Consider the following 27,823-nt stretch of genomic DNA (forward strand, 5'->3'; position numbering starts at 1 on the left):
AAATCTCTCATTTAAATGAGTTGTTAACAGGTAGGGCCATATAGCAGGGTTAGTTAACTGGGCAATTTTGGCCAGCAAGACTTGATGGGTAGCCCTGGTCCTCTGTAGATTAAACATATGTTGGGAATGCCCCTGTTGCTGCCTTTAACATGGCTAAAATTCTGACCAGATAACCATTTGCTTGGAAAAAAAAAACAAAAAACAAAACAAAACTTATGTCAGCAGGTGACAAATTTCAAAATGGACAGCTTGTCTGGATAACATATATAAACTCTGAACAACAGACCTCTAAGTTATCTACCACCTCCTGCCCCAGTGATTCCCCAACAAATAAATCAGTAATGCAGTGCAGACTTCCATTTATTGAAAAGCAAATAACTTATTTAAAAGCAAGAAATGGTATATAAGAACACAAAACATTGTTTGACAATCTGAAAGTGATTTCTCTGTCTTGATTAGAATTATATCTCACCTGGATGGTGTGATTGGGGTTAGATCTTTACCCATTGTCTGGATAACTCTTCTTCCCCAGACCCAAAGACCTGCACAGATCCCAATACCACCATATAAGAGCAGCCAGACGGGTGTAGACGCCTCCTGCATGACACCACCTTGTTGATATATCAACCAGAGGGCTACCAAAGGACCAATTGCATTGCTGAGTAAACAAATACAACGAAAGATTAGGTTACCTTTGCTAATCTTTCCTATAAATTAACACTATTCCTGGACAAATGGGTAGTCAATCCCATCTTGTGAGATCTCTTGTAGAAAGCTTCATTTATATTTTTTGATCCTCTCCTCTTACCTCAAGACTGCCCTCTGACTTCCAGTTGGTACAAAAGCAGACAGCTACACCTGTACAGGAAACAGAAGAGGGAGGGGTTTGGGGATTCTCTCTGGGAAACAAGTCTAATCTGCTCATACCATAAAACTGCATAACAATAACTAATTAGAACAGATTGCAGAAACCTTATAAACCATAAAATCAGAACAAGGTGACAGCCTACACTAACAGGGTGGGACACAGTAGCTAATAACCCTCAGGGCAATGTGCACAATACGATCGGCTATTAATCTTAGAAAGGCTGACCAATCAAAAGTCCAACTTACCAGTACTTGAGGCAGACAATCGGCAAATCAGCAACTCCCAGGGCGGGTTCCAGGAATAGTGTGTGGATTTACATGAAAGAAGATTAGCAAAGGTAAGATCTAATCTTTCTTTCTTGTACAACCCCACTCTATTCCTGGACAACTGGGACATAACAGAGCAGTCCCTCAAAATCAGGGCGGGATTGATGAGCTGGCTTCCAGAACTGAAGAACCGAAAGTAGAATCCTGTTTGTCTGCCATGTCTAGCCTGTAAAACTTTGTAAAGGTAAGCAATGAGGACCAAGTAGCAGCTCTACAAATGTCTTCTGGGAAATCCAAAGATTCCACCCACGAGGATGCTCTGCCTCGTGTGTAGTGAGCTTTTACCGAAAGAGGCGGCTACTTTCTGGCTCCGATATAGGTGGATGAAATGGCCATGTGGATCCATCTGGAAATGGTGGCTTTAGAAGCCTGTTGGCCTTTACGGATAGTGCCAACCAGTTCGTACAAATGATCAGGCAAACAAAACTCGTTCATGACCTAAGTACCTCAGCAAAAGCCTGTACACATCCAGCGATTAATACCTTGTCATATTTGTTTGAACCTGAGAGTGCAAAGGCTGGCAACCACACTGCCTGGTTGATATGGAAACTCTGCACACCAAAGAAATGGCCACCAAGACGACTGTCTTGACTAAGATCCATCAAAGAAGACCCATCCAATAGCCGATAGAGAGAACCAACAAGTGATCTGAGAACTAAATTGATATTCCAAGTTGGGAATGGCTGATGTAACAGAGGGCATAGCCAAATATGCCCTTTAGAAATCTAACTACATCCGGATGAGTGGCCAGAGAGCCCCTCAGGGGCTTAGGACCAAAGCAGAAAGTCCGGCAATCTTAACCCTCAGGGAAACAACTGCAAGCCCTTTTCCAGGCTGCCTTGAAGGAAGGCGAGCACAAGCGGGATCAACAGAGCTCAGATCTTCATTCTTCCGAACGCACCAATACTGAAAACACCTCCAAGTCTTCGCATACACTGCTACAGTTGACTTCTTGCTGCACAAGATGGTAGCTATCACTCCAGTCGAGTAGCCTCTGCCCACTAAATCTACATGTGTAAGACCAAAGCGGTCTAGATCCTGCAGGGCAATGGGAGCCTATGTGAGAAGGCGAGAGTGGCAAGGAAACTTGAGCCCTGCTGCAGCTGAACCAGGTCGGCATACCACATGACCCTGGCGAGTCTTGATTCACTCTAGGTGGCCTATCATGGGCCATGGAGGGAAGACAGAAGTCCTTCTTGTGACCATAGCTGTACCATGGCATCCGACCCTTCGCTTCCAGGTTCATGACGACAGGTGAAGAAAAGGGCCACCTTTTTGTTGGCCACAGATGCCATCAGGTCAAACATCAGGCATCTCCATCTTTCCACTCTGGGACAGGGACCATTCCCTTGGATCCAGAGTTTGACGGTTAAGATAATCCCAGTTGCACATTGTTTGCTCCTGCTATGTGCACAGCTGAAGGAGCCAGATGTTGTCATTCTGCCCAGTGAAAACATTTAAATCTCTGCTGAAAAAGGTACGCTCCAGGTGCCCCCTTGGTGATCAACTGTGACATTGTCCAAGATGACTTGAACCGCCTTGTTCTGGAGTGCACTCTCAAAATGTAGGAGAGCAAGCTGGATTTATCGAAGCTCCAGATGATTGATTGACCACTTTCTCTCAGAAGGGGACCAACAATCCCATACCAGACTGTGTGCGCAAAGCACCCCCAACTGTAAAGACTGGTGTCAGTCATCAAGATCACTCAATCTGAGATATGGAGGGGATTCAACCACCAGGCAAGACGGTATGAGCCTCCATCGTCCAAGGGAGTCGCACATGCAGCAGATATCTCTGTGGATTCCAACAAGAGATAAGTGCATCTTGCAGCAGGCACAAGTGAGTCAAGGAACTACATCTATAATTGCGACCATGGACCCCAGAACTTGCACTTATTGCCAGGTTGTCGGGGCCTGAGAGTCCAGAAAGGCACATAACTGCTGAAACATCCCTTGGCGCAACTTGGGAAGAAACAACCGAAGGTATTCTAGGTCTTGCATCGGAATGAGCTGACTTCCAAAAGTTTCCCACTCAGCCTAGTCTCTGGGATGACCTGGTGTACCACTAGGAGCTCCTCAGATTCTGACTGGGCTCTGATAAGCCAATCATCCAGCTATGGATAATTTGGATCCTGAGTTTTTGTAGGTGGGCTGCAACCACCGACAAAACCTTGGTAAAGAGTCCGAGGTGCTGTCGCCAGCCCGAAGGGCACGCCACAAAACTGGGAATGCCATTGCAAGATGTGGAACTTCAAGTATCTTTTGTGTTACGAAAAAAATGGGGATATGAAGATAAGTCAGAAATCTCCTGGTGTGACAAAGGTGATCAGACCATACCACTTCCATTCTGAAATGAGGATCTTTGCCACATTTACTGCTTTGAGATCCAGGATTGGTCTCTAGTCTTCAGAGCCCCTATTTAGCACGATTAAGTATATCAAGTATCTTCCAGAGCCCGAGTCAGACTCTGGGATAGGTTCTATGGCCATTAAGTCCAGTAATCTCTGGACAGTGGTTCTGACCTTGGCCGCTTTGTTTGGTCTTCCTGTGGGAGAGTCCAGGAAAAATTCTGGAAGAAGTTGGTAAAAGTCAAGCTTGTACCCATCCAGCACCCAGTGATCTGTGGTGATGTCTACCCATTCCTCCAGGAATGCTGAGACTCCCCTTATCTGCGGAGCATCAGCTGAGGATCTGGCATAACTGCTTCTTTGGGGTGGAAGTAGGGTAAACTCCAGAAGATTGCAACTCCAGATTGGACTATTGCAACTCTATCTACTTAAGCCTAACTAAGAAAAACCTCCACAGACTCCAACGGATTCAGAATGCCGCAGCCAAGCTCATCTTCGCTAAAAGTAAATTTGACCATGTCTCCCCGCTCCTGGCCAAGCTCCACTGGCTTCTGATAATCGCCACTATAAATGCGCCTGTTTAACTTTCAAAATCCTATATGGTATCCCCCCTCCCTTTATCCTTCTTTCTTGGAATTCCTCAAACCCTAATACCACCAGATCCTCCCACAAATTAAAACTATCCTTCCCCTCACTAAAAGGCATTTCCCACACAGGAAAGCTAGGGACCTCCCTCCACTTCAAAATCACTGAGCTCTGGAACAACCTTACCTCCCCTCTTCGGAACTTGAGCTTTCTACAAGTTTTCCGCAAACATCTGAAAACCTGGCTTTTCTCAAAAAATGTAAGTCTCCCTCCAACTTAGGAATCAAGGAAACTTTTATATCTTGGCATCCCAAGTCCTCTAAATTTTCTTCACACTTCTACCTCTAACCCTCTGTTGTAGTTCCTTCCTATTTCTCCTACTGTAAACCGCGTCGAGCTCTACGAACGTGGAGATGATGCGGTATACAAACCTAAGGATTAGATTAGATTAGATGCCCAGCTCCAAACCGCAGTTTGGTTGTCTGGTAAGATCTCTGACCAGAGGGACCTCCAGAGAATTGATATTAAAACTAGAAGAGCCCTTGTCCCCTAGAAAACCAGGACCTGCGTTTTATGGTCCTGCACACTTGCTATAAGATTGTCCAGACTCTTATCGAACAGTAATTGCCCATTAAAAGGCAGCTTACTGAGGGTTGCTTAGATGATGAATCATCAGACCACTGCTTGATCCACAATATCCAGCATGGAAGAGTACGCTGACAGCTTGCTCACCACTCTGAACAGGTCATACAGGGCATCAGCCACATAGTTAATGCCAAATCAGAAAAAGGAAAGATCTTGTAGCACTATAGTGCCAGGATCATGGAGCAAGTAGAGCTAACGGTTCTAGTGACAAGGAATGCCGCTGTGGCTTCTTTCAAACCTGAGACCATGGAATTAAAAAGCCTCTTTAGCACAAAACCAATCATGCAGTTTTGTGCACCCCTCAACACTACACCATCCTTACTGGGGAGAGAAGTGTACTTGGTGATTTTTGGAGAAACAAAATGCTGATTAAAGGCTTCCGCCATCGGATAGAGCTTGGACATGGCCTTGGGACCCTCCGGTGCCAGTGATCTGTGAGCATTTTAGCAGAGTCCAGATGGTCAGGAAAGGAGGAAGACTGCAGCTTTGTGCTACTCCTGAGAACACCGAGCTATCGAGGGCTGGCTAGTCTTCAATTTTAACTACTGAAGGGATTCTGTAACAATCCCTACCAACACAAAAGATTTAAACAGTCTCCAAACCATGGGGTCCCCTCCCTATAATCCAGAGCATCTCCCAAATCCAAATCCTGGAGATCTGTGACCACAGCCGAATGCGCCACCATGCCTGTCTGAGTGTTCAAAGGCATAGTCACATCAGCTGGATCATTCAAATCATCAGTTAGCAAACTGTCCCTCAGCTGCACATGGCCCCTCTGCTGGGGACCAGCATCCTGGGAAGGAGGGACCCCCAACGCCAACAGAGGCAGACTTGGCAAATTTTTCCTTAGCTAGATAAACCTAAAAGAGCATGTTAATAAATTCCAGGGGAAACCTTGAGGGATGGCCACCTCCTAGGAGTTCTTCTTAGATCTCTTGGAGGATTTGTGGGCTTTAGATGCGGAACTGCGACTTTCACTTGGGATGTGCTTGCGCTGCTGCCGGGCCTATTTTTGCCTTTTTGGACTGGCCTCAGGTGGACTGAGTGGTAGAAACCTGCAAAAGAGGTAGAGAAGCTTAAGGCTGATATCAATCCCCCATCTCTGAACACAGATGCTCGCTCATCAGCCATCTACCATAAATGAAGCATGAATCTGAAGTATTCTGCCCTGAGGAGCCAATTTGCAAAAATGAAACTTGTAGAGGCAGAAAAAAAGCTTTTAATTCAGATCGTGAAAATCCAAGATGGCTGCCAAAGCGATATCTAATATAATAAAACGCTAGGCCGCGCATGCGCACTCCCATCACGTGCGTCCGTTTTCCGTGAGCTGTAGCGACCCGCAGATAGGAGTGCCCATGCGCTGCTTAGGGTTCCGGTTTTCCGTCTGGCCTGCTCCCTGCCAGTTGGCCGCCTCCCTTGCCAGAGTTATTTTTTCTGTTTAAAGGTGCCGCGGCGGCTCCTGCCACCAGCCACACCTGGCTAAACACTAACATGCCGCGACTCACCCCACCCCCGACGACCCTACCCGGCACAACTGAAACCCCCGTTGACCCTCCCACCGCTACAAGGCTGACAAACCCGGCAGGAGCAGCAGCGTCCCAGGCACACTAAACGCTGCTTCGGGTCTTCTAATGGCCTAATTTCCTCTGCTGCGTCCCTGATGACATCATCAGAGACGTGGCAGAGGAAATTAGGCCAGTAGAAGATCCGAAGCAGCGTTTAGTGTGCCTGGGACCCTGCTGCTCCTGCCGGGTTTGTCAGCCCTGTAGCGGTGGGAGGGTCAATGGGGGTTTCAGTTGTGCCGGGTAGGGTCGGCGGGGGAGGGGGGGAGTTTCAGTGGAAGGGGAATGGGAGGCAGGCAGGCTGGCATCAGAGGAGGGGTGGGGGGTTCAATGGAAGGCAGACAGGCAGGATGGCATGGGGGGTTCCATGGAAACATGCTGCTCAGGGGGATGGGAGGCAAGCAAGCAGGCAGGCATGGGGGTGGGGGGGGTTTCAGTGGAAGGGGAATGGGAGGCAGGCAGGCTGGCATCGGAAGGGGGGTTCAATGGAAGGCAGACAGCCAGGATGGCATGGGGGGGGTTCCATGGAAACATGCTACTCAGGGGGATGGGAGGCAGGCAGGCAGGCTGGCATTGGAGGGGGGGTGGGGGTTCAATGGAAGGCAGGCACGCAGGATGGCACCGGGGGGTTTTCCATGGAAATATGCTGCTCAGGGGGATGGGAGGCAGGCAGGCTGGCATGGGGGGGTTTTCAATGGAAGGCAGGTGGCATCGGAGGGGGGGGGGAGGAAGGAGGCACTGGGGCACTAAGGACATAGGAAGGAGGCACAGGGAGATTCACAGACAGAAAAAATGACAGACAGGCAGCATGCAAGGAGAGACAAAGAAAAAAAATACCCAGACAGACATGAAGGGAAGGGGGGGCCGACAAAGAAGAGGACTCGAGCCTCAAGGAAGAAGCTGGGCCTGCCTGCCTGTGGGGAACGCTATAAGGGAAGGGGGGCCATAGAGCAGGCTAGACCACGGGAAGGGAAGGGAAGGGAGAGGAGCCGAACGGAGCAGCCAGATCACAGCAGGACACAACGCGGGGGAGGGGCCGAACGGAGCAGGCCAGATCGCGGTAAGAGAAGAGAAGGGGTGGGGGTAATGCTGCAACTGCTGCACAGGGAAGTCGGGGGGGTGAGGGAAATGCTGTTGCTGCTCCACAGGGAAGTGGGGTGGAAATGCTGCTGCACATGACAGACAGACAGCAGGAGGGAGGGAGACAGACAGAAAAAGGGAGCCAAGGAGAGAGACAGAGAGACAGCGGGAGAGAGAGAGAGAGACAGAGAGACAGAAAGACATATATTCTAGCACCCGTTAATGTAACGGGCTTAAAGACTAGTTACTAATATAAAACTGCCCGGGAAAACCACAACCCGCCCCCTCCCCCCCAAAGGATGGCAATTTTAGTATTTGGGGGAGTTGGGGGGGAGAATCAAGGGCTAACTCCCAAACCACTTAAAATCCAAATTTGGAGAACCCCAAAATCAGTCCGACAGTTGTCAGTCTGTTGCTCACTGTGCCATGTTGTGTGTTGGGAGCTGCAAGATGGAAGCATACAACAGCTTACAGGGAGATCCTCTTCCTCAAAAAGCCTTGGAACCTGAACTGTCAATCTCATGACTGCCTCTCGAGCCCAATGCTCTGGCTGGAGACCTCCATGTCATCCAGAAACGCCGCACACGCAAACAGATGGAGGAACAGTCAGCCACGATTCTGGATACACCACCTCAGAGCCACGCAGACTGTACATAAGCCCACTGGCAGATGAAACTGGGGTGAGCAACACTTCCAAGTGAACAGTCCCTGAGCCCCATCTGTGAATGCAGGCTGTCCAGGTGAAAGCACTGCAGAGCAGCCAACCCACTGGAAGCATATTTTACCAGTAAAGTCTGCGATATCTCACAGCCAGAGCTGTCCCCGCAGAGAACCTCTACAGCACGAACATATGAAGCCACAAAAATACTGAAGTTAGAGAAAAAAAATAAAACATGAGCAGAAAAGACTAGCTCCTACTGTCTCTCTTGTAGGAAGACAATTGGAAGTCGGAGGGCAGTCCTGAGGTAAAGGGGAGAATCAAAAATATGTAAATGAAGCTTCCTACAAGAAAAATCTCACATGATGGGATTGACTACCCACTTGTCCAGTAATAGTGGGATTGTACAAGAAATATATACTGAAAAAGCAGTTTAAATTTGCCAGTTATGTCAATACTAAACTCACAAAAGATAGATAAAAAGTACCAGTCACATTTAGTATTAAATTGGTAATACAGTGCCATGATGAACCATAGACACTGCTGTTTCAGTATACCATGATTAAAAGACATGTTGGATCTAACAAATTTTGATCTTCCTCTTTTTCAACAAGTGATGTTCCAATAATCTCTCAAATACGGCAAAAGCCATATGATTCAAGATAAAGCTTCTCTATTCTTCTCAAAACTCTCAAGTTTACTAATATCCCTCATCTACATAAAGGGCTGCATACGTTTAACATTTATTATCCATATTTGAAGCACATATATAATTATGAAGGTGGCTACAAGTCAAGGCTCAAACCTTCACTGCACAAAAATAAGCTTGCATTGCCTCAGTTTGGTATATTTTTGTGTTGCAACAAAGGGTGGAGGACCATTTTTACAAGATTTTAACTAAATGGCCATCACTTCAACTGCATTTCAGATTAAAGTAATATAGTCTAAGAGGTCTAAGAAAAAATACCAACTGCAGTCAGTTTGAATTTTCACACATACCTGACATCATTTCCACCATGAGCAAAGGAGCCAAAGCAAGCTGTCAGAATCTGCAAAAAGTGAAAGAGCAGATGAACCTGAGATCGATCCTTCTCTTCCTTCTCCTCTTCCATGGGATCATCTTGAGGTGGGTTAGGATCAGCCAACTCTGATGTCAGTTTCATCTCAACACCACCCTCCTCTGCTTCAATCTCTGCCTCCGCAACAGCATTGCAGTAACTAGAATAGCTGTCATAACGAATCCTCTTTTTAGAATAAGATACAGAGTCGCCTACTAGTTTTTCACTATCTTCTGGTGTAGATGTATCCAATACTTTGAAGGATGAATGCACTGGCATCCCACAAATAGCAGCAGTATAGCAAGTGTAGCTATTGTTGCGCCGTAGCACTCTATAGTTATTCTCATGTGAGGGTCGGTCATCATTCATTCTTTCAAAGTGTACTTTGTGAAATAAGTCTTTATACAACCCAGAGTCTTTGTGCACAGTGTGATATACATGACCATCGCTCCTCATATATCCATCAGAGTTAGAGGTACCATTAGAAACAGGAGATTTCATTGTACCGTTTGTCATGGAAAAAGCCCTTCCTGAAAAAGGACAAATTATTAAGTACAGTAGCAATTACAAGTTTTATGAAGTTTATTCAACTAATTGAGCAAGCAATAAACGAAATCAAAGAATTCAGTTCCCAACTAGCCTGTCCTTTCTTTTAAGCAAGCATGAGGTGAAGTGGAAAACAGGAATGTTAAAAAAAGGTCTGAAATAAAAACAAAACTACATTAAATGACTTTTCACATCTCCACTATATTTCTATTCTGTCAGCAAGTTTAAAGTGGAACACCATCTGGAACCTGGACATATCAAAATACCAGGTTTAAATTCAGACAACAATGGTTTTGAACATGGACATACCCTTCCCCTTTCGCAATCTGAGCTGGAAATACATCTTTGGCCCCTTCCTAACCCTGTTTATAACCTACCCAGACCCACACCCCTTTGATATATGGATGTACAACAATTTTAGATATCCATATTCTGGTTTATAAAGTCAGTAATTGGATGCCCGTGCAATATGGATGTCTACTAGTTTTCAGATATCCAAAACAGGAACAGAGCTTCTAAAATAAGCCCTATTGTTTCACAATTACAATTTACCAAAAAAACAAACACAAAACCCAAAAACCTACAGATAAGAGATTATGTCCATACCTTGCTAATATCTTTTCTGGTAGATGTGTCATTCTGTACAAAAGAGTAAATTCCCCCATTGCCGCAAGCTTTGCAGATGGAATCCACTCCAGAATTTTTCTGTGACCTCCTACTTCAGTGGGAGCTCTACTGCCACCTACAGTTAGTTCCCAAGCATGGAAGAGCTCCTCGTATGGAAAATAGGGAATTGGAAAACTTTCCAACAAAGAATAGTTCTGCTCAAATAACATAGGAATAACCAAACCAACAGAAGCATCAAGGGAGCTCAGTTAGTACCCCTGTAGACACTAGAAATATAGTATATACAATTCTTCAGAAGGCCGACTGACATCCAAGATACGTACTTGGAGAAAACCAAATCAGGGCTTGCACTGCGGGGAAGGACAGGAGAGTCGGGACAGGGAGCAGAAAAACAGGGCAGAGAGCAGGGCGGCAGGGTAGTCAGAAAGGACCTGACCGACTGGTCCTCAGCAGTCGCTTGTTTATGATCGGCCAGCCCAGTCGGTGTTGCAGGTTTTTTGTTAGTGAATCGCTGCCTGCCATCATTTGAATACCGTTCCCCCTTATTTGCATGCGCAGATCGGAGGATGATCAGGACACAGGTTAGTGAATCGGGTTAGAGAGAAATTGGGTCACAAAGGGGTCGCAAACCGATTATCGGTTTGCTTAGTGAATCTAGCCCGTAAGGAAAGTAATCTCAAGTGCTTTCATTGACTTAAAATTATTTGGCAGAGGTCTGAGAATAGGGCCTTACTGATCCAAGATGATGCTGAGTGTAATGATTGGAGAGACACTCTGAAATACTTACCGATTTCCTGAATGCCAGAGTTTTCCACTTGCTGGAAATGCCGAAAAGGGGAAAAAAGCATTGCCAGAGCCTTGCAACTCTTGGAGAATCCCCCTCTTTGGAATTGAACACATTCTGAGTCGTCTACAATGGGAGCCATCTATGTCAGGGAATCAATCACCCGTGGGAGCCGCTGGAAAGAAGTGAGACTGTAGAAGATGTCTCTGGGCTTGACACCACACTGAGCCCCGCCACCTAAGCCGCAGGGAACCAGCTCACAGCAGATGGACAGTACGTCCGAAGAAGCAGCACTATCCCCCCGGAGGCTATTACATCAAAGGAGCTGGCACTGGATTTTTCTGTGGATCAGTCAAGTCCTAAGAAGAATGTTGTGATGAAAACAACTTTGGAGCAAGGATTACAAGGCCAACAAGCTGGAGTCTTAGAGGGTGAGCAATTTAAGACTATGCCTTCTAGTGCCTTTTCAGTTACAAAGCCCACCGAAGTAACCCTGGACTATTTGTGGGATTTGGTAATCAAGCTTGGAAATATAGTGGAACCTTGGTTTACGAGCATAATTTGTTCCAGAAGCATACTCGTAAACCAAAATACTCGTATATGCGAGTTTCCCCATAGGAAATAATGGAAACTCGCTTGATACGTTCCCACCCCAAGGCCAGCGGTGCTGCTCTCCACCCCCCCCACCCCGCTCAAAAAGCCCCCCTCCCCCCAAGCGAACCGGCACCCCCTGCCCGAACAACTTGAAACTCCCCCTCCCTGGTCTGGCACCAGCATGCAGCCCACATGACGTCCTGGTGCTGCTTGAAGAAATTCCTGCCTCTGCCGGGCCTTAAGCATGCATCTGCGCATGCTCAAGGCCTTCTAATTCTCCCTCTCGCCGAGATTCTTGGAGATCTCCGAGATTCTTGGCGAGAGGGAGAATTAGAAGGCCTTGAGCATGTGCAGATGCATGCTCAAGGCCCGGCAGAGGCAGGAAGTTTTTCAAGCGGCACCAGCACGTCATGTGGGCTGCATGCCGGTGCCAGACGGGGGTTAAAATTTCAAGTTGTTTGGGCGGGGGGTGCCGGTTCGAGCAGGGGGGGGCGCGATGCCGTTTATCAGGAGGGGGCGGAGGTGCTTGCAAATCGAGTCAACACTTGGTTTGTGAGACAAGTTTTGCAAGAATGTTTTGCTCGTCTTGCAAAACACTTGCAAACCGGGTTACTCGCAAACCGAGGTTTGACTGTACTTTAAGTCCACAAATAACTGAATTAGAAAAGAAAACTTATGATCAAAAAATTGAGCTAAAAGAATTTAAACAAGAATTTTCCTCTACAAAAATTAATATGGACAAATTGGATAAAGAAATAGTGGGGGTAAAGTAAACAAGAAGTTTTAATAAAAGATAACACAAATTTAAGGAGGAAACTGGAAATTATCAAAAATAATTATCGTGCTAATAATTTGCGTTTGCTTAATTTTCCTAAAGTTCCTTCACTAACACCTAGAGAAATGATTAAAAATATTTCATTGAGATCCTTAATGCTCCAGAGGAAACTATACCCTCTTTCACTCAGGTGTATTTCTTGCCAAGTAGAGATCAAGGACAATGGTTCAGTCAGTGGCGCGCAAGACGTCAGCGCGCTGACAATCCAGCGCCGACAATTCGGCGCAAGACAGATGCGCGTGGGGGAAAAAGTAATTTTTAAAGAGCTCCGACGGAGGGTTTGGGGTGGCAATCCCCCCCACTTTATTGGTTAGTGTCCGCGCTGCTGTTGGAGGAGGGGTTCGGGGGGGGTTGAAAACCTCCATTATAGCGAAAACGGAACTTTTTTTGATTTTTTTCAGGTAAAGTTCCGTTTTCTCACCCCCCCCCCCCCCCGCAACGGCAGCGCGAACACTAACCAAAAAAGTGGGTGGGTTGCCATCCCAAACCTCAAGTCGGAGCTCTTTAAAAATTATTTTTTCCCCTGCGCACTTCTGTCTTGTCTTGTGCGCTGGCATCTGGCACGCGATTATCCCGTCACCAGGACAACACTTTCATTACACAGAATACATAACACTTTCCCATTGTGTTCAATCACTCTAAATGACACTGTCCAGGCCTTTTGGAATGATCTTCCACTATCTGTTCTTGCTTTATTTGCTGTATTCATTTTTGGGTGTTCAAGACTTGGGAGTCTACAAAAACGCAAAAATAAAAAAAGATGACGCACCCAATGCAAATCTCTATAGCATTAGCTAACACTTAAGTTAACCCTAAAGAAATGTATATTCCCTGAATCAACAATCTGCTCTCCTCTGCTATGCAATGCTGTGAGCTATGCCCCCCTCCAACCCCACCACGGGAATCACTTTTGCCACAGACTCAACAGACTGTCGTCCGCGCCACACCCTCACGCCGCATGTTAGTCACTCGCCTTACCCCAGACAAGGGAGGGAGGAAGTGCTCCCATTGAGCTACTGGGCAGAGGGGCGGGTGATGTAAGAAATGTACTCAGGCACAGGTGGAAAGGGGTGGGGAGCAGCCCAGCCCTGATTCCCTCTGGCTATCCAGTAACTAACTCTGGTGAATACTGTGCTGGGGCAATGGCGAGCGTTCCCACAGAGAGCGCTCCACTCCGAGTGCCCCCTCTGGTTCACCACCACTGCTCTAGAGGATCTGGGTCTGCTGTCCAGCAGAGTCTTGGGATGCCAATCCACAACAATTCATGAGATCCTTACCAAACTGCCATTTGAAAACTCTGCTGAGAGTAACTTTAGCGGTGGAATCACCTGCCCAGTGTCTAATCCAGAGCATTCTGTGAGCAGAAATGGAATAAGCAGGCGCCTTATCCATGACATGAATAATGTCAGAGTGAAGCTGCCATAAATCAACTGTATAAAAGGAACTGAGGTACCAGCTCTTCACCTTCACACTCCAAAATACATAGCCTGGAAAGACAGGCACATGTGACAAAGGACACCACTAAGACTGCTTTGACCCTCCAAAATCAATGCCTCAAAGAGCCTCTTGAGGACAACATCTATGCGACAGTCCTGCATATCCTTTCCACCACAGCGCCTTCAATTGGGAGGGAGGTGAAATTAGTAACTTGTGCTACCAAAGAATCCACTTTAGGCTGAATAAAAAACTGCTGGCACTCTTATGCCATAGGATACAGCCCAGACAGGATCTAGGACGATTCAGTGCAGCCAGTTCAGCATGGCCGTTTGTTTCATCGCAGCCATTGTAATGGCAAGCGCTTACCTTGCAGAAGCTGTGAGGTTTGAAGGGGGGGGAAATAGCTCCCTCTTGCCCCATTGGTGCTTTCCTTTCCCTTCACCCACCTGTGGTCATTTTCTCCTGCCTCCACATCATCTACATAAGAACATAAGAATTTGCCTCCGCTGGGTCAGACCAGAGGTCCATCGCGCCCAGCAGTCCGCACCCGCGGCAGCCCATCAGGTCCATGACCTGTCATGTTTACTTGATTTAGCCCTATATAGCCCCCTTGTTTTTATCTTTACTCTTTCCATACTCTTATCTACCCTTATCTGTATCCCTCAATCTCCCTATCCTTCAGGAATCCATCCAATCCCTCTTTGAAACCCCGTAGCGTACTCTGCCCGACCACTTCCTCCGGGAGCGCGTTCTATGTGTCCACAACCTTCTGTGTGAAGAACCTCCTGGCATTGGTTCTAAACTTGTCCCCTTCCAGTTTCTCCGAGTGCCCTCTTGTGCCTGTGGTTGAAGAATCTATCCTTGTCTACCTTCTCCATGCCCCTCATGATCTTGAAAGTTTCTATCATGTCTCCCCTAAACCTCCTCTTTTCCAGGGAGAAGAGTCCCAACTTGTCCAGCTTGTCAGCGTATGAACAGTCCTCCATGCCATTTATCATTTTCGTAGCTCTTCTCTGGACTCTCTCAAGTATCACCATGTCTTTCTTGAGGTACGGCGACCAATATTGGACGCAGTACTCTAGATGTGTGCGCACCATTGCACGATACAGTGGCATGATGACTTCCTTCGTCCTGGTTGTAATTCCCTTCTTAATGATGCCCAGCATTCTGTTAGCTTTCTTCGAGGCCGCTGCACATTGCGCTGATGATTTCATGGTTGTATCCACCAGCACACCCAAGTCTTTTTCAAGATTACCGTACTCTCCCCCAGCAATGTACCTTGGGTTCCTTTTCCCTATATGTATGACCTTACATTTTTCTATGTTAAAGCACATTTGCCATTTGTTTGCCCATTCTTCCAGTTTGCTTAGGTCCCTTTGCAAGTCTTCGCACTCCTTTGTGTTCCTAACTCTGCTGCAGAGTTTGGTGTCATCAGCAAATTTTATAACTTCACACCTCGTCCCCGTTTCCAAGTCGTTGATAAATATATTGAACAGCAGTGGTCCCAGCACCGACCCCTGCGGAACACCGCTTGTGACGCTCTGCCAGTCGGAGTATTGACCCTTCACTCCAACCCTTTGTTTTCTGCTGGCCAACCAGTGCCTGATCCATCTGTGTACATCCCCTCCCACCCCATGGTTCGACAATTTCTTAAGTAGCCGCTCATGGGGGACCTTATCAAAGGCTTTTTGGAAGTCGAGATAAATGATATCTATGGATTCCCCTTTGTCCATCTGGCTGTTTATCCCTTCAAAGAAGTGCAGTAGATTTGTTTGGCACGATCTTCCCTTGCAGAAGCCATGTTGGCTCGGTTTCAGCTGTCCATTTCTTTCCATGTGTTCACAGATGCTATCCTTTATTAATGTTTCCATCATCTTGCCCGGAATCGAAGTCAAGCTCACCGGTCTGTAGTTCCCCGGGTCACCCCTTGATCCCTTTTTGAAGATAGGTGTGACATTCGCTAGCTTCCAGTCCTCCGGTACCTTCCCAGTGCTTAAGGATAGATTACAGATTTGTCGGAGTGTGTCCACTATTTCTGTCCTCAGTTCTTTTAGTACCCTTGGGTGGATTCCGTCCAGGCCCGGTGATTTGTCAATTTTCAATCTGTCTATTTGTCGGAGGACATCCTCATAGCTTACCTCTAAGGTCTCCAGTTTTTCATCCTGATCCCCACTTATGGTCTCCTCGGGTTCCGGTACATTGGAGGTGTCCTCACTGTGAAGACCGACGAGAAGAACTGGTTTAGCCTATCGGCTACCTCTTTTTCCTCTTAACCACTCCCTTTCTGTCTCCATCATCTAGCAGGCCCACCTCCTCCCTCGCTGGTTGCTTCCCTTTGAAGTTCCTTGCTTCCCCAGCAAGCCTCTCTTCATATTGTCTCTTAGCTTTTCTAACCACTTGGTGACATTCCTTTTGGTGGTTTTTGTGGTCCTTCCGGTTTTCCTCAGTTTGGTCCTTTTTCCATTTTCGGAAAGACACTTTCTTGTCACCTATCGCCTTCTTTACTTCTTTTGTTGTCCATACCGGGTCTTTTGTTCAATTTTTTTTGCACCCCTTCCTAAACCTGGGGATATACAGGTTTTGTGCTTCTTGCACTGTGTCCCTGAGAAGGGACCATGCTTCCTCTATGGTCCCCATCTTTCTAGAGCTGTTGCTGAGTTTCTTTCTCACCATTTTCCTCATAGCATCGTAATTCCCTTTCCTGAAGTTGAGTGCTGTCGATGTGGTTCTCTTCACCCTTGAGGCCCCTACTTCTAATTTATACTGGATCATGTTGTGATCACTGTTGCCTAGTGGCCCTACTACTTCCACCTCCTTTGCAGGTCCGCCTAGTCCGTTGAGGATTAGGTCGAGAGTGGCATCTCCTCGCGTTGGTTCCTTGACTAGCTGTTCCATGAAGCAGTCCCTCACAGCCTCTAGGAATTCCTCTTCCCTTGCGCAGTTGGAGTGACCAATACTCCAGTCGATCCCCGGGTAGTTGAAGTCCCCCATCACCATCACAATTCCGCTTTTGCATTCCCGTCTCAATTCTGCTTCCAGGTCATGGATGTTTAATTCTGGTTTTCCAGGTGGGCGATAGTACAGCCCCACTTTTGTGTCAGCTCCATTTTTCCCTGTTAATTTGACCCATAGTGAATCTAATCCTTCTGCCTTTGCTGCCGTATCCATCCTGGCCGAGTGGATAGAGTCCCTTACATATAGTGCTATTTCTCCACCCTTCTTGCAAGTCCTGTTTCTCCTATAGAGTTTGTACCCTGGCAGTACCACGTCCCATTTGTTGTCCTCTGACCACCATGTTTCTGTGATTCCAATTATGTCTAGGTCCTCTCTTTTGGCCATGATCTCCAGTTCTCCCATTTTGGTCCTTAGGCTCCTTGCATTGGCGTATAGGCAATTTAAGTCCCGGTTCTTTTTTACCCCTGCTGCTTTTTCTCGCAATTTGTTTCTCTTGCTGTCCCCCTCAAGGGCTCCCATCCCCTGAAATTTGCTTTGATCCTCCTCTCCTTGTGGTGCGTCTTTTTTGTCCTGTAGTTGGCTTTATCTTTATCTTCCTAGCTCCTTTCCTATAACCCTTCATTGTAGCTCCTTTTCAACCTAACTCTGTAAACCGTGCCGAGCTCTACGCTTGTGGAGATGGTGCGGTATACAAACCTAAGGTTTAGTTTAGTTTTAGGTTCTTCCCAACATTTTTCATGCTCCTGCTGTTTCCTCTTCTTTTTGATCTCTAGTTTCACTTGGTCCCTTGACCCCTGTAGTTCGCCTTTGATCTCTTCCCCGCATTTTTCCCATTCAGTATCTTTATTGGATACTCTTGTCCGAAGCGTAAACATCAGGTCAGCTGTCGGCTTTCCCCTTCTCCTCAGTTTAAAGCCTTCTCTATTTCTCTCTCGACATTATTTGCCAGCAGTCTCGTCCCTGCTGCGCTCAGGTGTAGTCCGTCCCTCCTGTAGAGCTTGCTTTTTCCCCAGAAGGTTGTCCAGTTCCTTATGAAGTGGAAGCCTTCCTCTTCGCAACATCTCCTCAGCCATGCATTTATTGCTTGTAGCTCGGCCTGCCTCTTCACATCCGCCCTTGGTACTGGCAGGATCTCCGAGAAAGCTATCTTCCGTGTCCTTAGCTTCAGTTTTCTTCCCAGGATCCTGAACTGGTCAGTTAGTGCAGTCCTGCTGTAGTGTCTTCTGTTGACATCATTGGTCCCAATGTGTATTATCACCGCTGTCTCTTCCGTCTCATCTCCATCCAGGATCCTCTCAATTCTGTCAGTGATGTCCTTCGTTCTTGCCCCTGGGAGACATGTCACCAGCCTGTCCTCTCTTCCTCCTGCCACTTCTGTCCACTTTTCTCAGGATTGAGTCTCCCACTATAATAGCAGAATTTCCCTTCTTCAACTTCCTCTTTGGTCTTAGGTCTGGTGACTTCAAGGTTTGGGGGGGGGGGGGGGGGCGCATCACACATCAATCAGGTATGTCATAAGATTTCCCTTTATATTGAGAGAAGACTTCCAGCGTAAAAGTTTGACTTTGAAAGGGCGTCTTAAGAGATGAAACAATGCACGCTGAAATGGCCATGCTGAATCATCCCATTCCTGAGACATTGCTTTTGCTACCTTGAGAGACCCTTCTGGAGAATCCCACTGCTCCGAGTTTAAGACACTTATGTCCAGATGCCAGGGAAATGCTGAAGTCTGAACCCTTACTCCACTCATAAGGGAAGAGGAAAGTAGTGGGGGGCTGGGGGTCCAAATGCAGCTCATATAAAGACTCAGTTATGAGATCTGGCAGAGCCACTGGCTTAAATAAGTGCAGGACCGTGGGATCATCACTAGGATCCAAAGCCATAATAGGATCTAAGGTGCCAGCCTGCGGAGAAGCCTTGCCCAACACAGGGGGTGCTTCCGTGCACAATAAGGGAACATTGAGCCTTATCTATATCCCTGGCCAACAGATCTCCCCAAGTCCTGGGCAGTGGCTAATTGCAAGGAAGAAGCCCCCTGAGGGGCTATGCCCTGATGTGTCAGGTCTAATGCAGCTGGTCTGCGCTGGGGGAGAACAGTCTCCTAAAACGCTTTCCACAAATTTATTTCTGGGAGCGCAGAATCACCCTGTGATGACTCATTTTTGCCTCTCTTAGGCACTGTGGTTTCTGCGCTCTTTTGCGCAGAATGGTCACTGTTTACAGGACCTGAAAAGAGAAATGCCCACCCAAGTGGGCTAGCCACTCTTTCTGGAAGCGAAGAACAAAAAGGAGAGGCTAAATTGGATGCTCCCGCCTCTCCTTCCAGCACAGGGTGGCACTGGGATGCTCCAGAGGTGCAAGATTTGCACAAGCCTGGCATGGATTAGTGGTAAAAGAGCCCAAGGAATCCATTCCAAGAAGTTTTGAGGCAAACCGTCAAATTTTGGTGCCAAAAATTCTGAAAAACACTAAAGAAATGTTAACTAGTGAGTTTAGGATCTCCCAGGTTGGAGGTTTCAAGATGGCGGCACTAGGGTGAGAGCGTCTGATCGAATACGGAGAGATTTGCAAACCTTTACCTTTTTTGATATGCCTCACTCAAAACGAAAGGGAAGTGTCCAAACCGATCCCTCAGTGACAAGGACTTCTTCCCCCAATGTAACGCTCCATTCGAGAGTTCGCCTTTTGCCCCTAGGCTCCACGGAGTTAGTGGAGTGCAGTCTGTTTCTTCGGCTGGGAGAGAAGCCGAAGAATTGACTTTGATACATCACCTTCACCTTCATCTGCTGTTCTGCTGACGTGTCCTGCTCTTAACATGGCTGAGCCATGGGACCCCTGCGGAGTTGTTCTCATGGGAGAAACCATGATTCGAGGGGCAGATGCCGCGGGAAGTTTGAAGAAGTAAAGAGTACTGGGAGCTGCCACAGAAGCTACTTCCCAGTTGCTGAAACCTCTTGAGAGTATATGGGAGGCTCTCCAGAAGCTAAGCACCACAGTCATCAAATCTTCAAATGATGTTTCTCGGCCTGTGACTAGAGTAGATGCTTTGGGTAAAAAGGTAGAAGGCACAGAGGAATTTTCAGTTGAATTAAAACAAGTGAAGGACAGTGTGGAAAATCTTCAAAATCTGACAACTGGTATTGCAAAGGAGAAAAATTTGCTAACTAGAAAAATAGAACAACTTGAAAATTATAATCATAGAATGAATATGCATTTATTGAATTTTCCTAATCTCTGGTTATTAACCCTTTGGATTTATTTTTAAAAGTATGTAATTGAGGTTTTAAAATTTTCTTCAGATTATACCTCCAGTTAACAAAATTTATTATTTGCAAATGAAGAAACGAGAGTTAACCCAGAGGTGGTATTAACCAATGCAAAAGAAAATCTTAATATTTCAGAATTGCTTGAAACCAGTCTGTCAGAAACGGAAAGAGTAACTTTACTGGTGTCACTTGTATTTGAACAAGATGTTAACACCATATTTAGAATGTATTTTCATCAATTCCAAGTCTTATTTAATGGAAAAGGGATTTGGATGTTCCCTATCACTCGACAAATGCAGGAATGAAGGAAATTATTTCTAGCAATAAGGACTGAAGTAGTGATATTAGGTGCTGCATTCCTTTTGGCTTACCCGCGTAGGTATAATTAAATATCTTGTATGTGTTTTTTTTCATCAGATCAATTAAGAGTTTTTCTAGAGATGGTGGGACCTACTGTTACGTCAATATTGATTCCTAATTTATACTTCATGTAATTCTATTCCCTTTTTTCGGAACCTCCTCCTATTCTTGTGGTCAAGAGTAGAAGTGAAAACAGGGACATTGTTAGTCCAAGTTTATGGTCTAAGGAAGAAGGAAGAATTATGTTCTTACCTGTTAATTTTCTTTCCTTTAGACGCAGCAGATGAATCCAGAGACTAGTGGGATAGCACATCTCTATCTACAGGTTGAGATAGAGAAACTAATTAACAGGTGGTCCTATTGGCTGGCACGCTCCCTATATTCTCAGTATTGCTCCTTGCCCAAGCAACCAGGACCAGTAATCTGCTTAGCATATAAAAAACTTCTTTCCCATAACAAATTCCAAAAGTAATAATACAGAATACAACTACCAACTATAGCAAAACTTCTGAAACTTGCAAAAGTGAAGAACGACAGACAAAAATTTAAAAAAGAGTGGGGGGGGCTCTGGATTCATCTGCTGCGTCTAAAGGAAAGAAAATTAACAGGTAAGGACATAATTTTTCCTTCCTTAGCAATAGCAGCAGATGAATCCAGAGACTAGTGGGATGTAGCAAAGCAATCCTCAAGCTGGGAGGGAAGCTAACTCTGCCTCTGCAATAACTGAAGCACTAAAAGCAGACTCCACACGCGCTATCCCATCCAACCAGTAATGCTTAGAAAAAGTATTCTTGGAAGAGAAAGTATCAATACTCGAGAAGTCTCCTCCAAGGAAAAACCTCTGAACTCAGCCCAAGAAGTAGCCATCGCTCTTGTTGACTGGCCATGAAGTTTGTCCGGTAACTACTTTCCTGCAATCCAGTAAGCGGAAGTAATGGTTTTCTGGACCCATTGAAAGATGGAGGCTTTGGACGCTGCCTTATCTGTTATCGCGTCCCTTGAATAACACAAAGAAGAGACCTGAACTTCTAAAATCATTAGAAACCTGCATAAATTGTAGAAGCATCTTACGCACTTCTAGGAAATGCAGAGAAGAGAAGAGAAGCACGCCCCCCCCCCCCTAGTCCTCCTGCCAGGAAGAAAGAAAAGTGAGAGCGGCTGAGAAGAAAGGATGACACAAGCTGAGGCAGAAACAATGGTACTGTCTGAACTGACCCCCCCCCCCCCCCCAGAGTTCGTGATTCACAAAAAAGAATTCATGCAGGACTAGGCCTGCAAACATAGAAAACCCTCTGAGCTGAAGCCATGTCACAAGGAACAGTGTTTAACATCACTTCTGTTAGAGTGCGATTAGATAAAGGTGCAAACTGGTTCTTCTGTAAACTGGAAATAACTATTTTAAGACTATACTCTGGACAGGGCTTCTTAATAAATGTACGAATGTGTTGTACTCCCATTAGGAACAGAACTACATCAGGCTGAAAAGCAAGAGAAGAGCAAGACAAGCTATGATTGCCTCTTGAAGCTGAAGGAAATTAAATGGTAAGCACTTGGCAATACCCTTGTGGAAAAGAAAGAATATAAGACAGACGTCTGGAAGGGTGGCATACCCTGAGAACTACTGAAGAATCGAGAACTCTCCAGACATTAATGTAAGCCAGATAAAGATGTCTGTATTGCTTAGAAAAGAGAATAAATAACATGCTCTACATAAGCCTCTGTGTGACTTTTTTTTTTTTTTTTTAAAGAGCTAGAGTGATACAAATTTTCATGGTGATTGGACCCTGGGAGAAAAGTTTTGGAGTAACCGGGAACCTCAGTTGGGAATTCTAAATACCCCTTCGATCCGCATATCATGGATAGTGCAGAGAGTCTGGAGATAGTACGATTACCATGGCCTGAAAGCGAGCCTGAGATACCCATCCAGTCATCGGGCATGGGAAACACTTAAGACAAACCAGAGGTGAGAAACAAGCAACGCTCCTACCCCCTCTGACTAGCACTCCCTGCATTTGCTTAAGAAGCTAGAAAACTTTGCATTTCGAGACAAGGCCAGATATAGACATCTGTTTTGCCTGGAATAAAGTAGAAATAATCTGTACGCCTCAGCTGTGACAACGAGCTACGCCAGAATACGAAAGAGAGACAAATGTTCATGTAGATGAATCCTTGGGTGAGCAAATCCAAAGATACTGAGAACTACAATGGCTCGCCCACCAACAAACCCCTCCGAACCGCATACCATGGACGGCGCGGCAAAACCGGAGCTACGAAGATCATCATGTCATGAAAGCGAGCCATGAGAAGAAAGTATGCAATCATTGTTCAAGGGAAACACTTAAAAGAAGAGTACCCAGAGGTCAAAAAAGAGCGAAAGCAACTACTCACTCTTGACGCCCTCAGACTCCCACTCACTGTGCCTGCTGAAGAAGTGAGAAAGCTGGCATTTCAATATAAAGTGATGACGTATAGTTCAAGGAGATATCATCTCTCCACAATAAGCTGGAGCCCCTGAGCAGAGAGTTCGCAATTCCCGGGATGCAGAAGATTCCTGCTGAGTAAGTATGCGTAAACATTTTAGATTTATTTATTTATTTTTTTTTAATCTCGCAATGTGAGTCACTGAGAGAAGAGGAAGATAAGGTATCACCTACCGAAGCAGGACCCTTGCTTTGACCGGCAACCGAGGAATTCATATACTTCTGTGGCGGCTGAAAAAATACCACCATGAATCCCTCATTGAAGGATGGCCTGAAACTCCTGAAACGCTAGACTGAACGTCCATAACTCCATAAGAGCAAGTGAACCCTGAGCCTCCTACTGAGACCAGATTCCTTGCGCTGAGCCTGGAAGGTACTGAGCCTCCTACCCCAAAAGACTAGAAACCTTGGTGACTATAAGATAGCCCATTGATGATCGTGGCACACATTTGAAGAAATCAGTTCGCTGAGCCACCAATTTATACTGAACTATGGTTAATGAATCCATGAGACACTATGGGTGCAGCCTTCCTACACCGGGCACTATCGGCACAGAAGCCAGGCACTATCGGTACAGAAGCCACTGCTGCAGCGTGCTGACGTGAAATCCAGCCGAAGGCCCTATCTTCAGAATGGCCACCCTGGATTCTAGAACCTGTATATAAGCCCATACTCTCAGTCTGAGTGACTGCAGGAAAAAGACAAACCTGAGATTGTAAGTGGTCACCCTGCATGTCGAACAACCCCATGAGATGTTCCAATGACTATCACAGGATAAGAAAGTTCAAAGATTGAAATAGATAAATCACTCATTGGTGTCACAGCTAAACTGACCTGTCTGGAGGACACCTAAATTAACTGGACGAGGGAAGGATGTACCCGAGTTCCCCTTTTGCGACGAATGCCACAAACCACTACCATCACTTTTGAACCTGTCCTTGGAGCCATGGCTAGGACAAATAGCATCTGCTGAAACCGATATTGCCTGGCCAAGGATATCAAAGCGAAGATACTGCCGATACGGTGACCCAATGGAAATATGTAAGCAATCTTAACTGAGATTGAGCATTGGAAAGAACTACCCCAGTTGAACCAATGTATGAACCTTGAAATATACAGTGCCCCCAGAAAAGAATCCGTAAGAGGACAAAAGGATTCAAAGTAGCTATCATCCTGAATAATGTCCAAAGTCCATTTTTGAGAAGTCTTAAGGAGCTAGCAGAGGGAGACAAGAAAATAACTCTTCTGTGCAAAAAGCACAGTTACTTACCGTAACAGGTGTTATCCAAGGACAGCAGGCAGTTATTCTCACATATGGACGACATCATTGACGGAGCCCCGATGCGGAAGCCTCGCAAACAGACTTGCTTGTAGAAACTAGAAGTTTTGAGTCAGACGCACCGCGTATGCATGAGTGCCTTCCCACCCATCACTGGGCGCGTCTCCTCAGTTCAGATAGCTAGCAGAGAAGCCAACCAGGGGAGTTGGGTGGGTGGGAGGCTGTCCCTGGATAACACCTGTTATGGTAAGTAACTGTGCTTTATTCCAGGACAAGCAGGCAGCCTATTCTCACATATGGGTGACCTCCAAGCTAACCAGAATGGGATGGTGGGAGTTGGCAGTTTAGGAGAATAAATTTTGTAATACTGTCTGGCCAAAATGGCCATCCCATCTGGAGAAAACATCCAGACAATAGTGAGAAGTGAAAGTATGAACCAAGGACCAAATAGCAGCCTTGCAAATTTCCTCAATAGGTGTAGATCTGAGGAAAGCTACTGAAGCTACCATTGCTCTGACCTTATGGGCTGTTACTCTAATCTGTAGGGGTAATCCAGCCTGGGCATTGCAGAAGGAGATACAAGCAGCCATCCAGTTGGAGATGGTACGCTTAGAGATCGGATGTCCCAACTTGTTTGGATTGAAGGAGAGAAAAAAAGTTGAGGAGCAGTTCTGTGTGGTTTGGTGCATTCCAAATAGAAGGCCAAAGCATGTTTATAGTCCAGAGTATGAAGAGCTGATTCTCCAGGATGAAAATAAGGCTTTGGAAAGATGAAATTCCGAAACCACTTTAGGTAGGAATTTAGGATGAGTATGGAGCACCACCTTGTCATGATGCAACACAGTGAAAGGTAGATCAGCAACTAAAGCTTGCAGCTCACTGACTCTTTGAGCAGAAGTGAGGGCAATGAGAAACACCACTTTCCAAGTGAGATACTTCAGATGAGCCGTAGACATTAGTTCAAATGGAGGCTTCATCAAATGAGCAAGAACAACATTGAGATCCCAAACCACTGGAGGCGGTTTGAGAGGAGGTTTGACACTGAAAAGTCCTTTCATGAATCTGGAAACCAACGGATGAGCAGAAAGGGGTTTTCCTTCAACAGGCTGATGGAAAGCAGCAATTGCACTAAGATTTACTCGGATCGATGTAGACTTGAGGCCAGAGGTGGATAAGTGCAAAAGGTAGTCTAAAACAGAAGACAAGGAGGAATGTTGAGGCTCCTTATCGTGAGAAATACCACGTAGAAAATCTAGTCTATTTTTGGTGATAGCATTGTCTAGTGGTAGGTTTCCTAGAAGCCTCTAAAATGTCTCTTACAGATTGAGAAAACTGAAGAGAAGTTATGTTGAAAGGTACCAAGCTGTCAGGTGTAGAGACTGCAGGTTGGGATGAAGCAGAGATGGAAAAACTGGTAGAAAATATGGCTCCCTGCTGCTGAGTTGAAGTAGAAGGGAGTACCAAGGTTGTCTCGGCCACAGAGGAGCAATCAGAATCATGGTAGTATGGTCGTTCTTTTACTTGACAAGAGTCTTGAGAATGAGAAGGAATGGAGGTATGCATACAGGAAGAGATTCGTCCATTCCAGAAGAAAAGTATCTGCCTTGAGGCAATGAGAATAGATCTTGGAGCAGAACTGAGGCAGTCTGTGGTTGTGTGGAGCTGCCAAGAGATCTATCTGAGGTGTTCCCCACTGTGAAAAAATGTGATGAAGAGGCGAGGAATGGAGTGTCCATTCATGAGGTTGCAGAAGACAACTGAAGTTGTCCGCCAAGCAATTTTTTGCCCCTTGGGTGTAGACAGCTTTGAGGAAGGTGTTGTGGTGGATTGCCCAGTCGCAAACTTTCAGAGCTTCTTGACAAAGGCGAAAGATCCCGTCCCTCCCTGTTTGTTGACATAATACCTGGACTACCTGGTCGTGAACATAAGAAATGCCTTCACCGAATCAGACCTTTGGTCCATCCAGTCCGGTGACCCGCACACGCGGAGGCCAATCTAGGTGTTCCCTGATGAAGATCTTATTTTCCCGTATCCCTCAATGTGATTTGCAAGGAGGTGTGCATCCAAATTGCATCTGAATCCCATAATGGAGGTTTCCGTCACTACCTCCTCCGGGAGAGCATTCCAAGCATCCACCACTCGCTGTGTAAAACAGAACTTTCTGACATTTGTCCTGGGCCTGTGGCCCCTCAATTTCAGTCTATGACCTCTCGTACTAGTCACATTTGACAACGTCAAAAATGATGCTTCTTGCTCTATTTTGTCAAAACCTTTTAGTATTTTAAAAGTCTCTATCATATCCCCTCTGTCTTCTCTTCTCAAGGGTGAACAAGCTTAGTTTTCTGAGGCGTTCTTTGTAGCTCAAATTTCCCATATCTTTTACTAGCTTTGTGGCTTGCCAGCAGGGTTATATCCTTCTTTAGGTAAAGAGACCAGTGTTGGACACAGTACTCCAGGTGTGGTCTTACCATTGCTCTGTAAAGCGGCATTATGACGTCCGCCGATCTACTCATAATACCCTTGAAAAGCTTTGAAAGCCTTGAAAATCACTCTGAGTTCCAACAGATTGATGCGACACTGACTATCCGTACTGGTCCAGTGGCCTTGAGTATGGAGGCCATCAAGATGAGTGCCCCAAGCGTAGGTCGAGGAATCTGTTGTGAGGACCTTCTGATGAGGGGGCATTTGAAACAGCAAGCCTCTGGAGAGATTGAAGAGAGAATCCATCAGAGAAGAGACTGTCTCAATGAAGAAGTGACTGCAATGTGTCAAGAAAGTGGGTCGCAAACCTGCGTCCACTGAGATGCCAGGGTCCACTGAGGAATTCTGAGGTGAAGTCTGGCAAAAGGAGTCATGTGTACTGTGGAGGGAGTACCATCATGTGTCTCGCTGATATGTAGGAGTGGGAAGACACTGTATGACAGAGTTGAAAGAGGACTTCCAGATGTTATTGCGGAAGGAATGCTCTGAGTTGGATAGTATCCAGAACAGCTCTGATGAATTATAGATTCTGAGAGGGTTGAAGTTGGGATTTGGAAAAGTTGAACCACGTAGTCCGTTGGGTCGCTACAATAACACCTTGAGATGTTGAATCTTTGATGAGCCAGTCGTCCAGGTAGGAAAATACCTGAAGACCATAGTTTCTGAGAGCTGCGGCTACCACTACAAGGCACTTGGTGAACACTCTGGGAGATGAAACCAGGCCAAAGGGCAGCACTCTGTATTGATAATGAAGATTCCCCACCCAAAATCTGAGATATTGACAGGAGGCCGGATGAAAGGGAATATAAGTATAAGCCTCCTTGAGATCCAGAGAGCATAACCAGTCATTCTGATCTAGGAGGGGATAAAGGGATGCCAGGGATAACATGCAAAATTTTTCTTTGACTAAAAATTTGTTGAGAGCCCTGAGATCCAGAATGGGCGGCAGATCGCCCGTCTTCTTCGGAACAAGGAAGTATCGGGAGTAAAACCCCCTGCTCTGCTGTTCCAAAGGAACTGGTTCGATGGCATGGAGACGAAGCAGAACTT

At 46.1% G+C, this 27,823-nt stretch overlaps 1 protein-coding gene across 3 annotated transcripts in view; it reads right to left on the bottom strand.

Annotated features, from left to right (window-relative positions):
• SLC20A2 (solute carrier family 20 member 2) overlaps nucleotides 1-27,823 on the bottom strand; it is a 229,955-nt gene that overhangs the window by 40,110 nt on the left and 162,022 nt on the right. For all 3 annotated transcript variants that reach the window (XM_033915532.1, XM_033915517.1, XM_033915526.1), the window contains exons 8-9: nucleotides 9,071-9,659; nucleotides 473-658 (exon numbers count right to left, since the gene is read on the bottom strand). In XM_033915532.1, the coding sequence (XP_033771423.1) occupies nucleotides 473-658; nucleotides 9,071-9,659 (775 nt within the window). The remainder of the gene's footprint in view (nucleotides 1-472; nucleotides 659-9,070; nucleotides 9,660-27,823) is intronic.

This window comes from Geotrypetes seraphini, chromosome 1 (genome assembly GCF_902459505.1).
Source record: "Geotrypetes seraphini chromosome 1, aGeoSer1.1, whole genome shotgun sequence".
In the NCBI taxonomy this organism is placed as follows: domain Eukaryota; kingdom Metazoa; phylum Chordata; class Amphibia; order Gymnophiona; family Dermophiidae; genus Geotrypetes; species Geotrypetes seraphini.